The sequence below is a fragment of the Crocuta crocuta genome, unplaced genomic scaffold, assembly GCF_008692635.1.
Source record: "Crocuta crocuta isolate KB4526 unplaced genomic scaffold, BGI_CrCroc_1.0 scaffold159, whole genome shotgun sequence".
NCBI lineage: Eukaryota > Metazoa > Chordata > Mammalia > Carnivora > Hyaenidae > Crocuta > Crocuta crocuta.
In genome coordinates, this window is record NW_027533263.1 from 1,123,366 (window position 1) to 1,140,942 (window position 17,577).

Consider the following 17,577-nt stretch of genomic DNA (forward strand, 5'->3'; position numbering starts at 1 on the left):
CAAGAAATGAAGTGAGATACGTCATCTTTGGAAATAGGCAGCATGGAGATGAGAATAGTTGTAGATATATTTGTTCTTTGAAGTGGTGGGAAAGAATAGGAAATTAACTTAGCATTATAGCCTCCATTTGAAGAAGACTTAAGGCTCCTGAGAAAGTGGTACTTAAAGTGATGAAGCTTTGGAACATAAACTGAAGGGAATGAGAAAACGGGCAGGCCCAAGAAGTACAAGGACCTCAAAGTGTCAGGGGCTTAAGGCTGGGGCCAATGAAGTTGTATCAATACCTCGCATTCAATGGCCTGAGTAAGAGAATAGAAAAGGCAGAGTATAGCATTGATATGGATGAGTCTACACACAAACACACACAGTGGATTAATCTCTTAAATTGGCATTTACTGTTTTATATATTTCTCTAGGGAAAAAAATCCCAAGTCAGAGGTTCTGGGTCAAAGAAGGAAAGCTTAGCTATGAATGCCAAAGATTGTTACAGGATTAAAGACAGCTTTCAATGTTGATTGCACATGAGAATTACCTGGGAAGCTGTAAAAATTACTAATGCTAGATCCCAATCCCAGAGTCTGAGTCTGGCCTGGTAACCAAAATTTAAGAAAAAATTTCCTGGATGATTTTAATGTGCAGCTGGGGTTGAGAGCCATTGAGCTAGGGAGCATGAAAATTTTTGTCCTATGTAAAGTGACATAGATGCTATGCATTAAACACATACTTGCTAAGGGATAATGGGTCTAGAATGTCAGTGGTATGCCTCAGCACATAATTTCTACCCCATTTTTAATTTTTTTTAACGTTTGAGAGAGAGACATAGAGCATAAACGGGGTGGGGCAAAGAGAGAGGGAAACACAGAGTCCAAAGTAGGATCCAGGCTCTGAAGTGTCAGTACAAAGCCTGATGCAGGGCTCAAACCCACAAACCATGAGATCATGACCTCAGCCAAAGTTGGACGCNAAAATGTTTTTTTAAATTTATTTTTTAGACAGAGAGACAGAGTATGAGTGAGGGAGGGGCAGAGAAAGATGGAGACACAGAATCTGAGGTAGGCTCCAGGCTCTGTGGTATCAGCACAGAGCCCGATGTGGGGCTCAAACCCACTAACTGTGAGATCATGACCTGAGCCGAAGTGCTTAACTTACTCAGCCACCCAGGTGCCCCAAAAGTCATTACTTCTATCTCAACATCTAGGAATAAAAGAGAATACAGTAGTGAGATCCTAGTTTATCTCCAAGATTTCCTTTTTTTTTAATTAAAAAAATTTTTAAATGTTGGGTATTTAAAATTTTTTTTTAATATTTTATTTATTTCTGAGAGAGATATATAGAGAGAGAGACAGTGTGAGCAGGGGAGAGTCAGAGAGAGAGGGAGACACAGAATGTGAAACAGGTGCCAGGCTGAGCTAGCTGTCAGCACAGAGCCTGATGCGGGGCTCGAATCCATGAACTGCGAGATCATGACCTGAGCCGAAGTCAGACACTTAGCCAACTGAGCTACCCAGGTGCCCCAAATGTTTGTTTAGTTTTGAGAGAGAGAGAGAGAGAGATTGAGAACGAGGAGGGAAGGGGCAGAGAGAGAGGGAGACACAGAATCCAAAGCAGGCTCCAGGCTCTGGGCTGGCAGCACAGAGCCTGATGTGGGGCTTGAACCCACAAACCATGAGATCGTGACCTGGGTCGAAGTTGAACACTCAACTGACTGGGCCACCCAGGCGCCCCTATCTTCAGGATATTCTTACACCAGGGATGATAAAGCCCTCATAAAGCACAAATTAGTAATGAAAGATTTGGCAGATCAATCTTTAAAAAAATATATACATAGTAATTCAGACTCTGGGAAAGGAGTTTTAGAATATAGAGTTTTATAGTGTACATAAAGCCATTATTTATAACAGTTGTTTATAAGTATCTATAGAATTTCTTATAACTTTGATTCTTTTCTTTGAGAAAATGGGGATATTTCCTGCTGAATATTGATTGGAGAGAATAAAAATATTTTTGAATTGTTTTCAAATTATACAATGATTCAGAACTTAAGTTTGTATTGGTCAGCATAACCTGGCCAGAAAAAATGTTTCATTCCTAATGTGTATTAAACATTGTTCCCTAAGTGCCAAAAGTGATTGGTCATTCAAGTGAATTTTAGGAGCAGTCACTCTCACCCCTTTCTGATATAACATCTTGAGGAAAACCAGAGTTGTTATTATGGATTATATCGATCCTATTTGCATGAGGACCCAGGGGCCAGATTTAGACCTTTAGAAATTCTAAACACAAAAATTTATTTGTACCCTCTCTCATAGTGTTTAAAACATTAAATCATAAAATAATTGTAAGTCAGTCCAAAAAAGTTTTAATTTCTTCCCCAGCTCCCTGGCACTTTTTTTTTTTTTTTTTTTTTTTTTTTTGCAGGGGAGGGATGAGGGTAAGAACTGATAAAATATTTTTAAGTTTTTTGAGAGCTTCCTCTGCTTCATTATACTCTAAATCAGCTTTCCTCAACTCAGGTTCCTCATACAAACCACAGAAAGACTATTTTCTCCTCTCTAGAATGGAACATAATTATGGATAGTACATAATTGGAACCATACATAGGAGAGAATTTATAACTATGTATGCCTAGGGTATTAGGGCTTGATTCTTTCCTGGATTTAGTCTATTAGTAATCTAGCTCTACTGAGATCCAATCTCCCCTTCCCCTGTAGGGGCCTTGACTTTGTGGGGATAGGACAAGTATACCAATAGTTAAGAATAATCAATACTATATGAAGCAGCATCTTATGTTAAGTGCATAAGACCATGAGCCTGAGTGTCTAGTTCAATTCTGGCTATACCACTTACTAGCTCTGTGACCTTAGATAGATGAACCTTCCTTTTCTTATAAAAGGAGAATCATACTACTTAGCAGACACTATTGAATTACTGCATTTTCTTTAACGTCATTAGAATGGTGCCTGGGATGTCCTAGAGCCCAATGAATGTTATTGTTTAATTCACGTGGGAAGAACCTCTGGAATGTTAAGTTACTGTGATGTGGACCACAGTTGTATATGTGTTAGCAGGACAGTTATCTCTGCTATCTTATTAATATTCATTATTTTATTACAGTACTTCAAAGTGTTTTTTTCCCTTTGTATTTTCTATTTTCTAAAGTTTTCAAAATGAGTAAATATGACATTTTGAAAAAATTCAAACTGTCAAACTGGTGAATCTCACCTACACTAACTATTGCAGAACCAGAATCAAGGCAAAAACAAACCAGACTTTGTGGGTTGCCTTAACCCATTCTCTCTGGAATTGCTAATCTATATCAGCAAATTTAATTAAAACATAATAAACAAGATATTTTTAAAAAGTGTTTTATATTGCTTGGATCTGACGTAAAAGAATAAAGCCTTGTTCCATAAGAAAGGAACAATAGCTATGCGGAAGGGGGGATGGGGTTGGAAAGGCCAGAGACTTTTCTAGAAAATGCACATAAAAAAAAGAAAAAAGAGCCTGGAGCTCAGCCCTTCATTCAACCCATGTTCCAAGAGAAGGCTAAAGTATATCTTTAGAAAACACAATGTGGGAAACATCAAAAAGTTTAATGACTAGAAACCTACGTACTGGTAAGTGTACAGGGAAGCAGGCACTTTCATACGTTGCTGAAGAGAGTATAAATGACTGCAGTAATATTGGATCTTCTTTATAAGGACCTTAGAGAAAATTTTCTAACATCTCAGTTCTAGAAACAGTTGTGCTTCACCTGAGAAACTAATTTGTTTTATCTTAAGGATCTCTAAAATTCATACAATTAATCTCTCTTTACATTTGGTTGCTTTAAAGTTCAGAGACAGATAAATTTGTATCTCAACAGTAACATACAGAAATGTACTGCATGTATTTTATGTCTTTATGTTATTTCTTATTTTATGGTGCTGTATGTAATTTTATGTACTGCCTTAATTAGTTTTATAAATTTCCTTAATAGGGTGTCATATAAACAAAAAGTTCAGACATACATAAATAAAATGGCATGCTTTGAAAAAATACAATGAAGGACAATTTTAAGGTGTAAAATTTAGGTAAGATATAAAATTAACTCAGGGGAATCCAGTCAAAAGCCAAATAAAGCTGTATTTTTATACTGTACAAAAGAAAATTTACAGTCTTAATGTAACTAGATACATCTAGGGGAAAATTACACATCTTTCAAGAAACACAATATTTAACATCTTAGATATGTTTCTGCATTGCAGACTGATAATGAAGTTTATACATCTTTATTTACAATAACTTAAAATATTTTTTCATCTCTGGCAGATATTTACAAGGTCAACAGTGACTATGTTTCACATTTCAACAATCAACAGCATTAACCAATTCAGTAAGACAGTTAAGATAATGGCTTACATGCACCAATAAATGATTTTAAATGTGCGTTTTTTTCTTCAGCTCTGAAAAAATTAAAGTTTTCACTAGTCCTAGCTTGAAAGGACATCAGTCAATAGAAATCATATCTTCTTCATGCCTATCCTATTTAAATTTTCACCGGCACGAGTCTCTGAATACTTGGGAAATTTATACCAAGCTGTAGGTTGATACTGGGTTTAAAAAAAAAAAAAAAAAAAAAAAAAAGCTGATCTTTACATTCCACATCATTTTATGAAGCAAATGTGGGATATCTCCTGTTTACTTGTCCATTGTGACAGAGGCCAGACTATATAATACTATAATAAAAATCCTTCAGAAATTGTAGCTCAGGATAGAGAATTATTATGAGAAAAAACAGTGGGAAAATAATTTTTGCACCATAAAAATGGTTTCTCTTAACCAGCTAAAATGAATGTAAAGTCAGCATAATTTTTAGAATGAGAATCAAAAAGATTCACTGTATAGTAGTTGAACTTATTACAAATATTTTATTTATCCATTTTTTCATAGACTTTAATAATCTATACACCCAACATGGGGCTCGAACTTACAACCTCGAGATCGAGTCACATGCTTGACTGGGCCAACCAGGTGCCCCACAAATATTTTAAAACAACTAATGGAGCCCTGAACTTATCTCCCAATTCAATGTAGATGACAAAACTTAAAAAATTTCAAAACCTACATTAGGAATTATCAGAAAGCCAATCTTCTGTTTCCAAGATAGCTGATCAATACATTACTTTTTAACTACCACCTGATAATGAAAAAATATATAGATTCTGTTTGCAATATTAGCTAATATATAATTACATTTTGTGTTTCCCCCCCAAAAAATCATTGTTTAAGTAAATCCATTAGTTCTTATTGGTCTTTTCATTTAAAAAATGAATATTTCAGTGCTTCTTAATGATATTTTCTGCAAAGAAAAAAACCCACCTAGAGTGACCATGTACATAAATTATGTAAAAACACACCATTTTGGCCAGTATCATACTTACGGGAAATAATTGCCCTTACTCATTGTAAAAGGTGCATTTCCATAACTCCCCCCTCAATTTTATTTTTAAAAAGCCACCGTATCATACAACATACCAATTTTAGGAATTTCAATACTGATGAGCAGAATCCTTGAGTTAAGAAGACATGAAAATGTGCCATAATGAATAATATTTGGACTTCTTAACTGGTACTTTTGCTGGAAGTGTAAAATGTTGACATAACAAAACCTGAAATGGAATCTTGTAGATACTATATACCTATGTTGCAGATAAAAGAATTGTTTAGTATTTATTTCCCCCAGGGCTAAGAGAAATCCTTTAATGTTAAAGGGGCCTCATTCCTTAAGTTAGGTACTTAAAAATATATTTGGTTGATACATTTTCTTTGGTAAATTTTGTAATCAACAAAGTTGTAAAGAATCTCCTCTGATATAATTAACACTGAGCTGTTGACACTTAAATACAGCAAATTTGTTGTATCAGTATTAGTTTGATATCAATTCTGCAGTTGGGGGTGGATTGTCCAATTAAGTTCATTTCTCTTTAAAAATAAAAGAATTTCCTTATTGATCCTACTTCCAGATACACAAAGACTCATATATACTGTAAGCTATATTTAATTATTTTTTTTGGTAAAGTCTATAATAAGCCTAATGCATAATATCAGACATCTGAATGTGCCTTAATTTGTAAACATTTTCTCAAAATCCAAAGTAAAACATAGAGCCTACATTTCTGTACTGTGCTGCCAGTTATTTCACATCATTCCCAGCTTTCTGCTAACTTCTATTCTGAACTGTTTGCTCTTGTGTATATTTCTCATGTGACTAATAGTTAAGAGTACAAAAATACTGAAGCAATTGAAGTTACCAAAAGTTTGTGGTTGTGTGGTCAGGTTTAGAAGGAATGTGTCTATGGCTGTAGGGGAAGGTTGGGTGATGAAAACTCCTCTAATTCTAATGGCAGGATCGCCATAAAAATTTCTGGCACTGCCAAAAGCCTAATATAGTTAAGGGCACACTGGTTGACTTTATGAATATTATTTCCTATATATATTCAGTGCCAATATGATATACCCATTAGGTACATAATGCAGATAATACTAATATTTTGCCTTATATTATCAATATGACCACCCTGGAAATGGAAAATTGTACCAATCTGGTGACTCATGATTTTATTAGCACTGTTTACAATTTCACACTGCATTCCATCTTATAATCTGGCAAATATTCTAATTTTTGAGAATTTAACTTATCAATAATTTCTAGTTGGTTTTCAAATAACTTGTTTCTAGAAAGCACTTTAAAAAAATTAAAGTATTACAAGTAAGTGTCTCAACCAACTTAGTGGTTTGAAACATGACAATAATCATTCAACTTGAAAGATAAAAAGTCTTATATTCAGACTGTTTAACATAGTATAGTATAGAAAAGTTACTCTAAAATTCTTACAGATTTTCTGACCACTGGCATGACCTATTAAACATTTTTAACCTGAAAAACAAATACATAACTGAAATACTGAAAACAAATAAACAACTTACTTTCTAATCCAAAATCATAAATGGAGAGCTCCTCCTTGCCAGTGTTTATATAAATGTATACTACCCCCTAAAGACAGATACTAATTTTTAAATTTATAAATGAACATGCAGAGAATTAAATGAGACAATTGATTCTTGATAACTAAAGTATTCAAAAATGGACCCATACAAACCGCACAAAGTGAGGTGGCAGAAACATCTCACTTCATTAAAATATTCACAAAAATAGTGCAAACAAAAAAATCTGAAAGAAGTTATTCTCAGTATTCCAGTGTCTAATAAATAATTTAAAGCTACTATGTGGAATTTGAGAACATACATTGGAAATATTGAGCTTATATAGCTGAGACTACCGCGTTTAAGACACTTTATATGGTATATACACTTTAAATGACATTAACGGTCACCATTCCATTATGGAATCATAAGCTTCACACTATAAACCTTTTTCAATCACATAAGGAAATATTGCTTGTAGCTATCCTAAAGCACATGTAAGGTTCTATTTTTTTGACATTAGAAATTAATGGAATCAAATTTATTTAGTCTTTTCTTTGCAATACTCCATTGTGCAATACAATTAGTTTGCCACCTAGGTGACTGTGAGAGCTGGCTGGCTGATTCAAATATTATTTTAAAATAGCTAGAAACACTGATCAAACTCATTTCTTTGGGTTTATTTTTGCATTTAAATAAATCCCCAGAAATATAATCAACTATAAAATGGCAGCATATAACTGTTATGGGGCAGAAATAGTAAGGCATAAATTAGGATTTTAAAAAATGTATCTATCCTTACATCTGTGGTATAGATAACCTACATTTCCAACACTTCCCCATCTAGGCTTATCACTCTACATATTTTCTGGATTTAATACTTTTCTTAATGTGCTGTATTCACCAACTACTAGACCAGAACTATAAAGAAACTGCAGAAATGGAGAGTGTTACATAACATACCACATTTACCGTAGGAGTATAGGGAGGCAGTGGGGTGTTAATATGCATTTGATGGGAGATAAGAGATATATTCTGGCTCTGCTTCTTAGTTATGTGAACTTAATCATGTTACAACCTTTTTGACTCTCAGTTTTCTAAGGATGATATTTGGGGAGGGAGCACTGGGCTACTAGCAAGATTATTTCTAGGGTCTCATCTAGCACAAAAATTCTGACTGTAATAAACAGGTACAGAAGAGAAATCGGGAGCATAAAAGTGGTGGTAGGGGTTAGTACTTCAAACTATAACCATTTACCCCCCTCCAGCTTCTCAAAATATTTTTATACTTAAGAGTTTAACTTCTAAGTTAGCTTTTTACACTTTACATTTTAGTTTAATTTCTACTAACACAATCTAAAATAAATGTCATAGAGGAGAGTTCCCAAAACTTTCAGGTATTTCTTTATATTTCTTAATCTAATCTGGCATAAATGGCATCAATCAGACTGTTTTATTATAGAAAACAAGTATTTTCTCTGTAATGAGTCTTTCCATAGAGAGTAGGACTTTTTCTTATGAAAGGTAAGAAGTATAAAAGAATAAAGTATGCACATTGCTGGTATATATTTGTAACAGCTATTGTATATCTGAAAACTGTTTTGAATTCAATACCAATAAATAATGCAAATGAATATAAAAATCTCTTAGAAAATTTGACTTATGGTTTATTAAACTAACTCATTCCATTTTAATTATATCTTGCACAGGGAATCTGTTCTAAGACCCTGAATGCACAGTTGGAATTAAATGAAATGTTTCTTCATTAAAGCCAAATCACATAACTTAAAAGAATGGAAAAAATGTTACAGGGTCATAAAACATTAATGGGTATGTACATACATGATACTGATAAATGAAATCCTCAAAGTTGAAAGTTTTTCAAAACCAATTTTTCAGGTAGAAGAGTTTTAACAAAATAAAAGCGAGATTTATATGTATTAGAGCTTTTGCTGTAATTTGGTATTAGTGTGTGTGTGTGTGTGTGTGTGCGCGCGCTTTAACAAACCATGCTAGATTTAGATGCCAATAAATGTACAACTTGTTGAATTCAAAACAACCGTCAGCCTCCACCAGTGATGGCCAACATCTTACCCTTTGGTAAGAACAATGCTTTTTCCTTTCATACCTGAAACTTTGCTTTCCTCAGTATGCTACAGATCTTTACACCTCATTTATTTTGGCTGCTTTCAAACTCACTTTTCTGACATCCCTTAGTTAAGTTAAAAGAAGGGACATCTAAAATATGTCTTTGTCACACACAGACAGACACACACACAACCAGAGTACATTTCTATTTACCAACTTTTAACTTTATCCCAGACTTTGGCAATGTTGTAATAGTAGTACTGGTTGTACTAGTTCAGGTTCTAAGTTTCCATTTTCATATGAGCTGAAAAATGTTACAGACCACCAATTCAAACAAGCATCTCATCATTCTTATAAAGATTCTAACAAAGTCCCCTAGAAAACAAAACAAACCCTCTTAAAATAAAGTAAGAGGAGAGGGGAGATTTTCAGATGTGGAAAAAAATGAGGCATTTTTTTCTGGTTATTTTATCAAAATCTATTATAATTTTAATTGGTAGAGATAAAATTTTAAACTTTGTTAATTAGGAGAATACTTGCTTTCTATAAATTCAGTATATTTCTCTTTCACAGTAAAATTAAAATGTCTAAATGTACAAAGCACTAATAGCTCTGATGTGTTTTGTGGAAGATAATGTATACCAGTTCAAGTCACAATACACTGATTTTTTTCAATAACCAATATATTCTCTTCTTTTTCAATCAAGCATTAGAGCCTGAGATCCAAAAGAATTTATACTGAAATCTTACCCAACCGAATCAGAACTAAAAAAAATTTTTTTTCACTAATAATGCTTTTTGTAGCCTCTTAGTACAATTACCAAATGCTACTTACATACATTCAACATCCAACTTACTGGCATGATTTCAAAGTTTTATAAAAATGAGAAAGTTTTGCAGATATATGATCAGAAGGTACACAAATTGCATTACACTAAACACAAAGGCAGTGTGGTCCTTGTCGGAGAAATCAAGTCAGTACCCCTTGGTAGAAATGTTCTCTATAAAAATGTGTCACGTTGAAGCATCAGTGTTTTCAGCCAATTATCTGTCCCTGATGTATTTCCTTGGAGTATATGATCTATCAGGACTTCAGGTTTCTTAGTCCAAAATATCTGACTGAATTTAGGTACATCTAGAAAGCAGCTGAAAGGGCTTCTCCAATAGTCTGACATCACAGAAAGCAGGTTGAGAAATCCCTCTCTTTACCTGAAGACGTACTTGTTCTACTTCAGTCATCATCAGCTCACAAAGGAAAAGAAAAAAGCCTATCAAAACTTCCCCTCACACACGTAGTCCCACACAAGCTAAACAAAAACGGCCCCTCCCCCTCCCCCAACAAACCCCAGCACCAAAGTGTCAATCATTCCTGGGAAATAGAACATGCCCCTTGGATTCTCTGATTTGTTAGTTGTTCAAACTTTAAGGACAGAAATGATCTATGTCCTTGTGGGGAGGAGGGAAGACATGTTAATAATGACTATAGAGCCATTGAGAAAGTGCATTATCAATTACACAAACAACTTTGAGCCCTGCCCTCCAAAGGAGGGGGCCATAACTTGATTTAAATGCCTCAGTAACTGAACATTTGTGTCCTCGAGATAAAGGAGATGGGGGGAAAAAGAGCCACCCACATTTTAATGAAAAAGTGCAGCAGTCTACCACCTTTCCCCATGCTTCTCAAGAAAATGATTGCACAGACTCAGAGAAGTCCAAAGTCATAGCAGAATCTCTGAGGCACTCCTGGTTAAAAGAGAAAAAAATATGATCCAGTAATCTCCACAGTTCTATAAATTATGAGAACAAACCCGTTTTGTTTTGTTTTTTTTTTTTTTTTAGACAAAAGCCAAAGAATCAATTCATAGGGATCATATACACCATTTCCTCTAACGTATTCTCAGTCTCACAGTGTTGAAATGGGACCGATCAGCCTACGATGAATTGCACATCACCCACAGAGAAAGGAAGGCATGGAAGATGCATACATTTTATACTGCTTCACAAACACATTTACAAGGAATAAGGTGAAGAGAAGATATAGGAGGGAGGAAAAAAGAAAACCTTATTGCTGTTTCCATACAAAATACAGTATGAAGATACCTAAACTAAATCAAATCTGATTACGATGACCAATTTTTTTTTCACAATGTGGGATGAAGTGTCTTCATGTACAATGAAATGTTCAGTTTAAAAGGTAAGCAAAAAGATGAGAGAGGGTGTCAGAACTACACCTGGGATATTAGCTGCATATTGAAACTTGGGGATCGAGACTGCTTGGTTAAGGGAGCTCCTGGGCTGAGGAGCTCTTTACCTTCTCCAGCTTGACCTAGCCGGTCTTCCTGTAGACTGATAGTTGAGTATCGATTAACATTGTTAGCTGCTAGATTAGTAACTCCCTCAGTGCCAACCCCAATGCTGGTACTTGCTTGACTGCCATTTACATAGTCAAATGATTTACTTGAGGAAGCACTGGCTGTCCGGATTAGACTTAAACTATTGGTTTTTGGCACCACCTGGCCAGCAGGCAGGCTCAGGTGTTTCTTCATCGGTGTCAGCTCGATTGAATCTACACTAAGATCAGTTGGTTGTTGTACATACTGCCTGCGAATGACTGAATCTCGAGGGCTCTCACTGGATTTGATGACAGAGGCTGTTTCTTTATCCTTAGCTGAACGCCCAGCTGCTACTTTCCTTAAGCTTCCCCTCTGAGAAGAGGAGGATGGTTTGGTCCCAATTGGCTGACTGCTGAGGGAAGCCCCTGATGAAAATCCTTCATCTGCATCATTTAGGTTTACCGACTCTTCTCCTCCATTTACACCCTCAGCACCTAAAAAACAAATCAGACAGGCTCAGCAATAGCTAAGTTAAAAAAGAAGGAACTGTGAATAAAAACTCAACTGACCTTATCTCTTGGGTAATGTTTGCTATAGGTTGGCAATGGCCCTGTTATCAACACTTACCCTACATAATTTAGGGCAAGAACCATTAGTCTGCACAGAATTCTAATATGCTATTCACTGCGTTTGTTCAGTTTTAATTAGTCCAGCTTTTGTAAGACTATCTAGTATCTCAATATTTAGGTATATAAAACAACTTTAGGTAAATGCATTTGTTACTAGCCTTGTCATTTGAGGTGACGATATCTATCTGGTTTAAAAAAATCAAAAGTTTTTCCTCATATCTTCCTATCTTCCTTAACCCACCATAAAACAGACTGTACAAGAGTCCCCTTTTTCTAATTTCAGTCACCCAGAATAATGCCAAATTCATTATTCCTACAAGCAAACCCTTTTTAAAACGAGCAGTAAGATTTTACATTTACTCAACAGCTAAGTGCTTCTATATGGCTTTAAAGCTTTTAACATGGAACTAGTAGATTTTCTAACTCTAAAAAACTGTACATTGTTTCCAGTAACTTCATAATTATGTTTTGTCTTATGGGGATATCTACTCGCTGATTTCCATATTTTCTTGACAAATTAATGTGAAGGAAATATTTGATTATCAGAAAGTAACTAGCAGGGATAACTAAGAAGGATTTTTACTTTCTATATTATGTACACCTGTAATAATTTAGATTTTTAATCTTGAGATGTATTATTGTTATAATCACAAGATATTATGTGTCCCATTACATTTTGTGCGGAAACTGCAGTTAACAAAAGAACCCTTACCTTGGGATTTTGTTAGAAGGGGAGAAGCATATCTAATATATTTAATTTGGGTTTTCCAGAAAGCCCAATTCTCTTACTGAAATTATGATCAACAATCTCTTAACGGATATCAGTTTGCTACATCATTACATATGTTTGCCAGACTGCAAGAAAGGTTTAATCTGAATCCACATACAGAAATAAATATTACAGTTAAGGTATTAGAAAAGAATCCGAAACAAATAATACTTTGAGATACAGGTTATCTAAGTAACATACACATAAAATATTTAAACACAATCTTTATTTAACATAGTACCTGGAAAAATAAAAATAGTTTCTTTGATATATTTTCTTATACGGATTAGTTATCTCCTTCCTTCAAAAGAAGAACAAATAGGCTATCCTTAAAGCAAAAGGCATGTTATTATATCCAGCAGTTTAATAATTAACCAACATGCAAAGCCATAAGAAAATGCAGCTGACACCACTTCTCTCAACCCCTTATTCAAAACAGTATATAATGTAACTCAAAATGAAACTTTAAATTATATTCATATGGTATAATCTTAACAATTCACTTACAGTTAGAATAAAGAAATCCAAAATGCCCAAGAAAAGGTATTTACTGGCTCACAATTGATATCAGTAATATAAAACTGGAGTGAACAAAAATGTATGATCAGATATGTATTTATATATATTGAGGAAAGGAGACTGAGAGACTTAGTGATAGCGTCTAAATCTTGCCTCATGCAGATCTGATGCCCAAGCAATATGGCCATAAAAGAGATGATGATAACATAAAAGCCACCATGCAAGAGAATGTACTGATACTGTATATACTAAGAAATGCTGTTTCAATACAGTGGAACACTACCATACTTTAATTATAGGCACTGTCCTCAGTTTAGTAAGAATTTTAAATCCAACTTTAATTTTTTATTAATGTTTATTTGTTTCTGAGAGAGAGAGAGAGAGAGAGAACACAAGCAAGGAAGGGGCAGAGAGGGGGGACAGATGATCCAAAGTGGGCTCTGCACTGAAAGCACAGAGCCTGATGTGGGGCTGGAACTCATGAACTGTGAGATCATGACCTGAGCCGAAATCAGATGCTGAACCGACTAAGCCACCCAGGCGCCCCTAAATCCAACTTTAAAAGTCATGAATAAAATGTTACTTGACAATCAGGATAAGGGTAGGTGATGCGCTTTTGGTCTCTTTTCAATTTCAACACATAACAAATATAATTTTAATTGTAAAATGATTTAAAACCATCATACTAGAAAATCCTTTTAAAAGGTCAAATATTGATCTTATACAAAAGCTCCAGCAGATTTCGGAATTACCAAAACTTTACATAGGTTTTAGTGATTTCCTTCCTTCTATTTAAAAAACTTCAAGGGAAAAATAAAATAAAATAAAAATAAAAAAATTTTTTCCTTTGTGATTTTTTTCTCTGGGTGCTAACAATTCTAATAATACTCATGATATGCAGGAAAGATAACCAAAAAGGATCTTTAATGAACTTTTTCATTCATGTCTGCCTTTTCTTATAAATTTAGTTCCTTGTACGACTGATGTAAAGATATCATTAATCTAGATTAAAAGGTGAAATAATTTTTGAGAAATTTCAAACACACTGAAGGAACTTATTCCTCTTTCCTTGTGGCAATACCCCACCCTCACAAACTGGAATTTTACCAGTGATGGTAAATATTAAAAGAGGCTATTTAAAAAAAAAATTTTTTTTAATTTATTTATTTCTGAGAGAGAGACAGTGTGAGCAGGCAGGGGAGTGTCAGAGAAAGAGGGAGATACAGAATCCGAAGCAGGCTCCAGGTTCTGAGCTAGCTGTCAGCACAGAGCCCGACACGGGGCTCGAACTCACGAACCATGAGATCATGACCTGAGCCGAAGTCGGATGCCTAACCGACTGAGCCACCCAGGTGCCCCTAAAAGAGGTTATTTTAAAAGAACTACTGTTTTAGTTCCTTTTTCAAAGTATTTGACTTTTGATGAACTGAAAGAAACGTTCCAACCTAATCCCAAACTCTCTAGAATTTCATCAAGTGTTAATTAACATAGTACTACATTTAGCACAAATAGTCCAACATTCTAAGAATGGTAGTAGATATATCAAGTTAGTCATCAGGAATGTTGAGAAACAGGCTGCTGTTCAATTTAGGCCTACTATGCATTCAACATCAATTCATATACTTATTTTTATGCCTTTTTTACTATCTCAGGGATAACAAAGAGACATAGAGAAATTGAAAAGGGAAGGCTGCATCTTTCACAGGATCTCTGTAAAACAGCACCAACTTCTTTGGGTCCTTAGATCATGCACATGCAACACTGTTAAATGAAGAAAGGTCAATGTGGGCAACTGGGCAAGGGAACAGAGGATAGATTTAAATTCTTACTGAGCATGCTCAAACTGCTAATGCACCGAAGAGCAAGAGACCTCCTAAGGTGGAAGGTAACTAACTGCTTCATGTAAGTATGGTCTTAAGTAAAAATATATAACCTATTTTAAAACTACTTGCTATATTTTATTAATTAGTGTAAAGCTTCCATAGTAGCAATATGTTAAATAATAAAAAACTTAGGCTACAGTTCTCTCTTTCATAAAGCCAACTCCTATGAGCATCACATGTAAAACAGCAAATAAATAGTTTCCTATTGAAGAAAAGTTTTCTTTTACAGATGGTGGTGGTGATGGTGGTGGTGGTGGTGGTGGTGGTGGTAGTGATGGTGATTTGGGGGTAAAAATAAATTCTCATTTCCAGATACCGATATTGCGGAAACAAGGATCTATTAGCATACTTGAACTCTAAATAATACTTTTCAATTCTGTTTGGAAGCTATGTAAGACAATCAATATTTACAATAAATGATAAAATGTAGTGTGCACCAGGAGAGCACATTTATAGAGGAAAGAAGCCAGTAGTTCACTAGTTAGACCCAGGTGACTTGACCCACAGTTTATAAAAAACAATCAATTCTGGTTTACTCTGTCAAAGAGATAAGAAATTCTTATTAACTGACCAACCTGGACTTAGAGATAAATCGGCCAGCTCCACGTTAGTCCAATTTTTCAAAGATAATGTATTAATGTTTTAAAACTTTCTTCACATATTAAGGAATAAATTATTATATACAAGAAATCAATTCATATTGTCTAAAAGGCTCATGTCCATTGGGTGCATTTTTCCTTTCCCAATGTTAGAATAAACATGCTCAGTAATAAAAAAATCCCAAGCATTTGCAGACCTTTTGGAGACAGGCCTCTGCCTTGTTAGTAGCCATGCCAAGCTGTTCTTTGATTACACAGAATGCAGACTCCACGCCAGCACAAATGGTAACTAAAGATTGTACCTGACCTGGCACTAGGCATATGGGGAGGTGTGCTTTGCAAGGAGGAGCTAATACACCCTGGGATAGTGGAAACACACACTAGAATGGAAAGATGTTCTGCGTGGGGATAGAGAGCCAGGATCCTTCTCCAGCAACTGCCTCACTGACTTCTGCCTCCTCATCTCTGTCCTACCCTCTGTTGTGGCTGCTGCTGAGTTGGGCTCCGGTGAGCCGTGCTCAGGGGTCCTGCGCACCAGCACCTCCCCCTCTTGCACACGTTTGATCCCTAGGTCAGTGGAGCCGTGTTGGATCGGGGAGCCAGGAATACTCGAGTCAGCCTCGTTTGAGAAGTCAAAGCCATCTGGGATTCAACATATAAAATTTTAGTGCTTTTGTGCTGCTCTATTCCTTTTTGAGCATTTTGCCCCAGGCAGATAAGAGAATGTATATATGGATATGATAAAAACACAAACACTAGTTATATAGTTACATGTGTGTGCACAGCATGCACACACATAAGGTGGCAGATGAACAATATGAGGTTTGCAAATGAATAGGACAGAAAAATAGGGATCATTAAAATAGCAATTAATATCTCTTAGGCAAGACAGCTGGACTATTCAACTATTATATGCCTATGAAATATTGCTGGATTCAGCACTTAGGAAAAAAGGAAAAGCAAAGACAAAAATCTAAAATACAATAATCAGCTCTATAGATAGCCTGTACTTCACCACTGGTTTAGTCAGTTATATAATTTTCTCCCACAATGCTCATACATGCACCTTTTTTCCTATTATAACAGGTTTAAAGAAACTTCTTTCCTATTGTTATTACTAGTTCAAAAAAAGACAAAAATCAACTTGAGTTTATTTTCTGTTCTAATGTTCACAAAGCAGTCTAAATAACATCTTTATATGTTATAAAAATATTTATCTATATCAAATAAATTCAGGCATTTAAACCACGTTTCTAGTGCTATATTTAAAAACAAAACAATTTAATTATATACAGTACTATAATATCATGTGTTAACCTAGTCTATAAAAACATACATCTGCTAGAATCCATGAATGGGCTATAGGAATTTGGTACGCACCTTCTCTTCTCCATCTATGACGACGGATTGAAGCTGTTGTAATTGCAGTCCGAGAAATCCTCGGCACTGTTGGAGTGACCTCCACTTTAAGTACTTTCTGGCCTTCTTGTGAAGAATCAGGAGCATCAAATGGTAATGAGTTTTTCATGGCATTGGCAACCTAAAATGATAATACAGAGCCTATTTATTTACACTCAATATATAATTTATGCTTATTTTATACTTCATGTTTCCATAATTTTTTAAAATTTATTTTATTTAAAAATGTTTTTAAGTAGATTCCATGCCCAGCATGGAGTTCAATGCAGGACTTGAACACACAACCCTGAACTCAAGACCTGACCTGAGATTTAGAGTCGGAAATTTAACCAACTGAACCACCCAGACACCGCTCCATAATTCTTTGAATAT

General features: G+C 35.0%; 1 protein-coding gene across 6 annotated transcripts in view; it reads right to left on the bottom strand.

Moving 5' to 3' along the window:
• Positions 1 to 4,100: 4,100 nt before the first annotated feature.
• HYCC2 (hyccin PI4KA lipid kinase complex subunit 2) overlaps positions 4,101 to 17,577 on the bottom strand; it is a 97,640-nt gene continuing 84,163 nt past the window's right edge. For 5 of the 6 annotated variants that reach the window (XM_077747643.1, XM_077747644.1, XM_077747641.1 and 2 more), the window contains 3 exons: positions 17,167 to 17,326; positions 16,261 to 16,428; positions 4,101 to 11,881 (listed from right to left, as the gene is read on the bottom strand). In XM_077747643.1, coding sequence (XP_077603769.1) covers positions 11,280 to 11,881; positions 16,261 to 16,428; positions 17,167 to 17,326 — 930 coding nt within the window. In that variant the 3' untranslated portion in view covers positions 4,101 to 11,279. The remainder of the gene's footprint in view (positions 11,882 to 16,260; positions 16,429 to 17,166; positions 17,327 to 17,577) is intronic. The other variant, XM_077747645.1, reaches the window with a different exon arrangement.